Genomic DNA, 8,480 nt, shown 5'->3' on the forward strand with positions numbered 1-8,480 from the left:
GAGTCAGATAGTTATAGTCCCACTTCAATGAAATAAAACACATTCCTCTTTCTTAGTTGAAGGGAGCTCTGTGCTACTGTTGGTCAATGTCACTGAAGATGATGTAAAAGTTGTCAAAGTCAGTGAGAGAAGGTAACAATCTTTATTATCTTCCATGATGACACACTATACAGGATAGGTCAAATCATGAACTGAAGTACAAGTAGATGTAAGTATGTACATTGAAATGTACATTACAATGCTTTCACTTGTCCTCTGCTGTATCTACGTACATGCTTTACATCAGACTGAAACACACACACCTACGCAGTTAAAATATGTCATCGGTGACAGTTTCACAAACTTGGATGAGAGAAACACAAGGCCACACACACAATAAGCTGCAGAAGGCACAACACAATCGGCCTCAATTACAAACTGTGTTTCCACACAGATCTATGTTTAAACCATGCAAATTAACATTTTACGCATACATTTAGGATTCATCAATATTTTAATTATACATATATATATATATATATATATACTCTCCAACAAAATATTAAACTTACTCAGATCATACATATGCCCAAATGATAAAGACTCGGGTGTCTTAGAAATGAAAACACAGACCTTTTAACTAAATGCACCATATTAAAACTGCATTCATAAAAAAGGCTTTAATAAACAACAATATTAAAATTACTTTTCAACAAGAACCACAATGGAAATAAACACCAAAAAATAATAATAACTATGAAATTGATGCCTTTCATTGTTATCAATCATTGTCATAATTGCTTCTTAAATTTCCCTCCCTGGTCAGAACTCAAACTTAAGCGCATAATCATTAAATATCTTATCAGCAACAGTTTTAGCAGATTTCGATGTTGTGGGATAGGCTTGTGCAAAACGCGTGTAATGATTTGCTATTAACAATATGTATACATTTCTACCTTTACACTTCTAGATGTAAGAATTCAATGGATACTAGCTCATATGGCTGAGGGGTGACAATTGGTGTGAGTGGAGCTTTTGTTTCTTGACAGGGCTTTTTCTGTTTAAAGTGCCCATATATGAAAAAAACACTTTTTCTGGGATTTGGGGTGTTCTTTTGTGTCTCTGGTGCTTCCACATGCATACAAACTTGGAAAAAAAAACCATCCATGCTGTTTTGAGTGAGATACGGGTTTCTGAATGTGTCCTGTCTTCAGCCTCCGGGTGAGCTGTTCAAAATTGGCAGGGCTTTTTACGTCACTAGCAGAAACGAGGTGGTTAACCGTAGCATGCTAGCGCTAGTATGGACGAAGGGATTTGTCTTTTTTGGCCCACTGTGTGGTTAGTGTTCTGTTGGTTGATTGACACTCTTACTTGAGGAATCAATAACCCTAACCCCCACCATACACTTTTGTGTAGGTGTTTAACCCCAAATTTTCTCTATCTCACCCCAAAACCTCTTATCTTTTCACCAGCAACATTGGACACTGTGTCAGCAATGTTGCCATATCTAATGGAGTTAACCAGCAGCCTGAAGTCTTTTGGACACAGTCATTTTCCACCTCTGTCATGTTGTAGTGATCACAATATAATTTACTCTATCACTTGAAGTTGCTTTGGTAATGTTTGCTTCTTCTCTTCCTCCTCGTCACGGGTGAATTATGTCGGCGGCAAGAGAGTCTTTGATGTACTGCTCCATAGCCTCTCTCTCCTGGTGCGACAGATTAAACAGCTGGCTGGACGGGAGGGGCGCGCCGGGGAGGATGGCTATGGAGCAGTCGTAGGGGTGGCTGGGGGGTAAGGACAGAGCCTGATCTTTGCTGAACACCAGGGCGACGTCATGATATTCAGAGGGAATGGAAGTCAAATCAGGGGGAACGGGAGGAACGGAGAATTGAGTGGGCTTACCGGGGGCAGGCGCAGACAACAGACAGGACGTGTGACAATGGTTGCTCCAAATCCTGATCTTCCCCCGCGCCCAGTCCACCTTGGGGTTGTGGGTAGTGAGCCAGGGGAGACAGAGGACAATGGGGGATGCAGGAGAGGAAATGAGGTGAAAGGAGATTGACTCATGATGGTTGCCGGAGTGGAGGGGTGCAGTGAGTAATAGTAGTGAGGGGTTGGCCGTTGAGGCGGGGGCATGGAGGGGGGTGTCCAGGGGAATCTGGGGAATGGAGAGTTTCCGGGCAATTTCAGTGTCCAAAAGGTTTTCATCAGCCCCAGAGTCGACCAACGCCCCCAGGGGAAGCGTTACCTCCTGCCAAGACACAACGACCTCCAGCAGGAGGCGGGGAAGGGGACAGTTTTGGTTTGGTTTGGTTTCTCTTTCTCTTTCCAAGAAGCGATTATCTAAATCAGTGGCAGTCTCAATGAGTTCAGTGAGACCCTCCGGCACATCCCTGGTGGCTAATAGGTCTTTCGTCCGCTCACTGAGGCTGGCCAGGAATGCGCAGCGGAGAGCCGGACTGTTCCAGCCCGATCTGGCGGCCAAAATGCGGAAGTCAACCGAGTACCCTGCAACGCTGCGATCCCCCTGTCGGAGAGACATGAGCCGGGAAGCCGACTCAGTCCCCCGCACAGGGCGATCGAACACTCTCCTCATCTCTTCCACGAAAGCGGAGTATGAGGAAAGGAGGTGAGGCTGCCCCTCACTCACCAAGGTGAACCAAGCGAGAGCTCGGTCGCGGAGTAACCCGGCGACGAAGCACACTCTGGCCTCCTCGGAGCGGAAGGTTGCTGTCTGCCTCCTAAACACCAGGGCACACTGCACTAGAAACCCCTCGCAGGTTCCCAGCACGCCGGAGAATTTCTCAGGGAACGAAACAGGAGACTCGAGGGAAGAGGGGGCAACAGCAGGCGGAACCGGATTAACCGCGGAAGTGCAGGGTGGGGAAGCGGGCTGAGAAACATTATCGGAGGAATCGAGTGGGTTGGGGCGATGAGGCTGAGAACCGAGGTGCCTGACCTCCTCGGCCTGGGAGCGAAGCGCCTCTGCCATGTTCTGAATGGCTGAGGCATGCTGGCCGAGCAACGCTTCCTGGGAGGCCACAGCGAAGGATAGGTCTTGAGGCGGGGAAGTGGAGGGGTTGGAAGGGGGGAGATGAGCCTGCTGGGTCCATGTTGGCTTGATCATTCTGTTATGGTGGAGACAGAACGGACCCAAATGCAAGGCTCACAAAACAAAGTTTTATTGAGATAATAGTCAAAGGGAAGGAAGTGGGGAGGCGGACACCAGTGACAGGAGCTAGGGCAGGAGGGCAGAGGTAGGATGGCGAGGGACTGATAGTCAGGGTAGGATGGCGAGGAAACACAGAGAGAGGCAGGACCAACAGAGAAACTAACCGTGGAGAACAAAACAGAACGAGAAAATAAACAAAAACTCACAGCCAGGCCGACCCCAACCATCACAGATATAATAGTAAATGTTTTGCTTTGTGTTAAAGAATTAGCATTGAATAACCTATTTAATATTTTGTCAATGTCATATTACACTTTTGATTCATATTAAGGCTGTGAAATGATGAAAATGACTAGGCCCTATCAATTTGTCTCTGAAGCTTTCACAAACAACCACCAGGTCTTTGCCAGTTCCACAATAGTAGGCGCAAATATGAAAGACAAGGAAAAACTACACTCTGATGGAAGACAGAATTATTTAGCCCCCTTCCCTGTTTGTTAGCAGGCATGCATTGGTACCACTCTAAATGTAGAGTGGTACCAATGCATGCCTGATGTTTTCCCGTTTAATTCAATACCATAGTCTTCATCCTAGCAGCAAAAGTGAGCTCACTACAACCTCTCATATACAACAAAGTGAAATCGCGTTTGTTTCAAATTGTTTCAAAAACAGAAATTATTAAACACGTTTTCATTAACATGACGCACACCCATGTTTATAGGCTAGCTGACTATGCAATTCGCTAAGATAGGGATAAAGGCAGCCTATTATAAAGCCTCTTGCTCTGTGAGCTTTTTGCATTTTGCTGCATCAGTCTCATTTCATTGTGAAAGTAGGGGGTGCAAGCAGGGCGCCTGCAGCTGCAGTGGGCGCCAATCTGCCAATTCCTCACACAGTGAAATGATAGATAATAGAAAACTGCTTCGCGGAGCAGAAGATTTTTTTTTCAAGTGCTCGTTGCGCCCCCCCATGACTCATGATAAAATGCCGCCCCCGGTGGCTGCCCGGGTCGCCCGTGCCAAAAACCGCCACTGGTTACAGCTGGGACCCTTGCCACTTCTTCCGTCATTTGCCTGTGAAGACAGCAGAGAGCGCAAATTGGTTTAAACTGGTTTAGAGATGAGCCGATACCAGTATCGTCACATCGGGTTTATGTAATACCCACCTGTTATAAGTGGCCTCTGGACCCTGATGTGGTATCCATCAATCACCCAAACCCCATCAAGGCCAAAGAGGCGGCGGAAGGCAGCAGCAGAAACAGCTATAGCATATGGCCAGGAGATAAAGGTTTTCCCCATGCCCAACATGATGGTCAGCACCTAAAGAATGACTGGGACGACTATGACAGACATCTTCCTGAAGCTGTTTTGATGTGCCATTTAGGCCTACCACAGGAACATTAACACCTTCTTGGTTTTAGGCACCGGTGTCTTTCCTCACTGTAGTCAAGGTAGTCAAATGACGAGCGAAAGTGTGGTCATGCATGTTCAACATGACCTCCCAATCTGTTCCAGTCTTAAGTATCACTCACTGTGTGGCACGCAGCACAACTGAGATCAGATCAAAGCAAAAATGCAATTAATAAAAATAAATGCCCAAATGTAAATAGCGAAGTTAAAGCTGCTATCACTGTATTGTTTTGTTAGCGATTTCGGCGGCTTAAGGGCTATACAAAGGGAGGTTACTAACTTACACAGCTTAATTAACAGATCTAAATATGAGCATTTTTTGTTTAAGAAGTAAAAGGCTACTTTACTCCTGTTCATGATTTTACAATTTTGTAATTGTTTACTAAAACGTATGTTACACATAAACCCAGAATAGCACAAGGTTGCAAAAGCACGTTTGTGGTTTCATAGAGCATTGTTTACACATTTAAAGCAAGTATGTGAGGATCTCAGAATAACTATGTGCAGTGAAGACTGGGCATGGGTTTGGAAGAGTTTGTAATTAATGAGGGGAAAAATGACGAGAATTTAGTGTTCCTCTTCCTCTATTGCAGGGACTGGGCTGTGTGTACCTTTGGACAAACGTGACAATCCTTTATCAAAGACACTGAAGGTGGATTAGAGGCAGCCAAGATCCTTACAATGGATGAGTCAAGAGAGGTTCGAACTGATGGCAATTCTCTGCTGAAGGCTGTCTATTTAAGTCGTCTGCGTCTGACTCGGCTGCTCCTGGAGGGAGGAGCCTACATAAACGAGAGTAATGAACATGGCGAAACACCACTTATGGTGGCCTGCAAGACACACCATTCAGATTCACAGAGTGTGCCCAAACACAAGATGGTTTGGTATGTTCTATCAGGATATATGTCTACTATTGATTCTTGAAAACGTGATTTGTTGAGGATTACTAGCTTTAACTTTCCTTGTGTAATAAATGTGATCTTTACTCCCAATAGGTATCTTCTGGAAAATGGTGCTGATCCAAACATCCAAGATAAGACAGGCAAAACAGCTTTGATGCATGCATGCCTCGAACAAACTGGAGCTGAAATTCTGTCACTCCTGCTGAGCAGTGGAGCTGATCCAACTCTGGAGGATCATGCAGGCTTATCAGCATTGGTTTATGCAGTCAATTCAGGCAACAGGGACATCCTTAGGCTCCTCCTGGATGCCTGTAAAGCCAAAGGTAAGGATGTAATCATCATCACCACCAACAAACTGCCATCCGGCCATCAGATGACAAAGCAATACCTCAATGTTCCTCCACCTCCAGACCTTGAGGAGCATCTGCATTACACCCCACCATCTTGTTGCTTGTCTCCATATGAGCTCCAGCTACGACCTCCTTCACAGGGCTTCACAGCAACTGCTTCTTCCCAACCTGGTAGCCCCCTTCTTGGCCTCAGGGATTTCCAGTGTTTGGGCTCAGGGCCTGGCCTAGTCCCATCTCGACCAGGTTCTCCAATCCAACATCCTAGTCCTTTATGTGTTCCTGGTGTAGATAAACAACTTAATCTTCAGAGGCTTTACTCAGAGCAGTGGTCCAAAAGTCCTTGCCTGCTGCTCCAGCAGAGCCAGGCCTCCTCTCTGACAGAGGAGCCGGTAGAAATAACACCTGAGGAGGACCTGTCCTTCATAGTCAATGGCCTCACCTTCCACAGAAGACCTCCAGCTGTGTCACGGCACAACAGCATCAATGTCAAAGATGCAACAGGGCTTCTGAAAGCACGAGAGAACATGTCAGTAAATGAGAATAGGGGAGGAGGTGGAAGACGAGGCTTTGGTAGAAAGATGTCATATGACAGTTCACAACATTCTGCTTCACACCCAAACTTACATCAAGACAGTCTCCCCTTTCCCCATGAATCCAGTCCTGTGGATAAAGATTCCTCTGACTGTCTCAGACAATTTAATGTTTCCAGTCTGCAAAATGTGGGCCATCGGCAGAACATTGGTATTGACCACTACAGTTCTGACTCTCAGTTACCACAGTTTGGCAGCCGAGACAATAGCTCCAAGAATAGTGATGGAGCTAAAGTAGGAGCAGAAAAGCACAAGCTGATCAACAGCAGATCCTCTGCTCTGTCAGGATCCAGAGAGTCCTTGGATAGTACTGTCCAGAGACGAAGCATTGCCGGGCTGGAGCGAAGAGGCTCAGGGGCCCTTCTTTTGGATCACATCGCCCACACTCGCCCTGGATACCTCCCTCCTCTGAATCCCCATGCTCCTATACCAAATATTGGGGTCAGTTCTAGCTCTTCCTACTCTTTTAGTGGAAGTAGCAAGACATTGAATGGCGTTATTACAGGGTCAAAGCCTGTTCTACCTTGTGCACCTGTTTTCCCAAGGGATCTAAAAGCCAATAAAATGCTGTGGAGACGACACTCAATGCAGAGTGAGCAGATAAAACAGCTGGTCAACTTTGAGGAAACTTTTGGCCTCAGGAGAAAATAAATGTGCTCTTACCAGTACCACATTGCTGTACTATTCCTATGATGTCATCGCTAATGCCAGTTCATATGCACTTTCAAGGCTATATACAGTTTAGGCATTCTGAGCCTGCATTGTTTTAAGACCTCATTACAAAATTTTGTATTGTTGTATCAGCCCCAGGGACAGTTTGAGCTCCATGTAATAACACATACAAAAAGGAAATTACAAAAAGGTAACTCCATACTTAAGATTGTTCTCACAACTGGACCATCTCCATGACAACTGAACACCTCAATCCGTTAAGGAAGGCCATGAAATGTGGTTGAAAGATTTGAAAAGGGCAAGTAACTAAGTATACTGAAGCACTGCGCTGATCAGCTGTCTCCGGTGTTCACAGACACCTCTGACACCTCACTGAAGACATACCATACAACAAAATAATAACAAAACAGACAAACTATAAACCATAAGAAACGTATGTATAAATGACAACACCATAAGCCCATGATACACATTTACATATTACATTGGTATTTTTTATTGGAGAGCCAAAGCACAAAGTTTCTTAGGAGCCCTCCAGAAAGCTCAAATACTTTCCCTATTTTCTAGTGGATACATCCAATCTGGCAAATCGTTTGTATGACATCTTTCAAACACCGCCACCCTAGCCATCTCACAAGCCCACTCTTGAATTGACGGCACCCCTTCATTCCTCCATCCTCTTAAAAGAATCTGTCTGGCTATTATTAAACTAGTTTAGACCCAACTTCTTATGTGCTTATCTATTCCATTTAGGATTGACCCATCTCCTAGAACAAATAATCTTGGGATGAATGGAACCTGGGTCCCTGCAATCCGACATAGGTTATCATGTATCACGGTCCAAAATTCTTTATCACAGGACCATAGGACATGAATTAATTGGCTGTCCTCTGTCTTACATTCCATTCCAACAATTTGGTGTATCTTTCGAACCAAGTCTAAACAATCTGGAGGGAGTCCAATAGAAGTGATGCATTATCTTGAACTGCACACCCTCACATCGCTTGACATAGTTTTACTATTCCTACAAATTCTATCCCACTCCTCATCATCCAGTGTAATACTCAGATCCCTTTCCCATGTCTTCTTGAGGGCTGACCGGGCTCCATTGCCAGGTTCTGCATAAGCATAGAATAATACCCAGAAGCCTCATTACCTTTTCTATATTTCAACAACACTTTAGCTAAACATTCTGGTGCTGTCGGGGCTGAAGATCTGGATCCAGAAATCCCCACTAACAGATGGCAAAGTTGCAAATATCTGAAAAATTGAGACCTAGGGATTCCAAATTGCTGTGTCACATCCTCAAAGGATTTCAATATACCACTGAGATTGTGACAATTCCCTTTTCCAACCAATCCCTCCAAAAAAGGGGAGATTTATCAATACATAACTTTGGATTT

At 45.0% G+C, this 8,480-nt stretch overlaps 1 protein-coding gene across 1 annotated transcript; it reads left to right on the forward strand.

Moving 5' to 3' along the window:
- The first annotated feature begins 5,150 nt into the window (after positions 1-5,150).
- ankrd34bb (ankyrin repeat domain 34Bb) lies at positions 5,151-7,056 on the forward strand. The gene is made up of 2 exons (XM_031300942.2): positions 5,151-5,447; positions 5,559-7,056. The coding sequence occupies exons 1-2, from the start codon at positions 5,245-5,247 to the stop codon at positions 7,054-7,056; spliced, it is 1,701 nt and encodes a 566-aa protein (XP_031156802.1). The 5' UTR covers positions 5,151-5,244.
- The last annotated feature ends 1,424 nt before the right edge of the window (positions 7,057-8,480 follow it).

This window comes from Sander lucioperca, chromosome 2 (assembly GCF_008315115.2).
Source record: "Sander lucioperca isolate FBNREF2018 chromosome 2, SLUC_FBN_1.2, whole genome shotgun sequence".
Taxonomy (NCBI): domain Eukaryota; kingdom Metazoa; phylum Chordata; class Actinopteri; order Perciformes; family Percidae; genus Sander; species Sander lucioperca.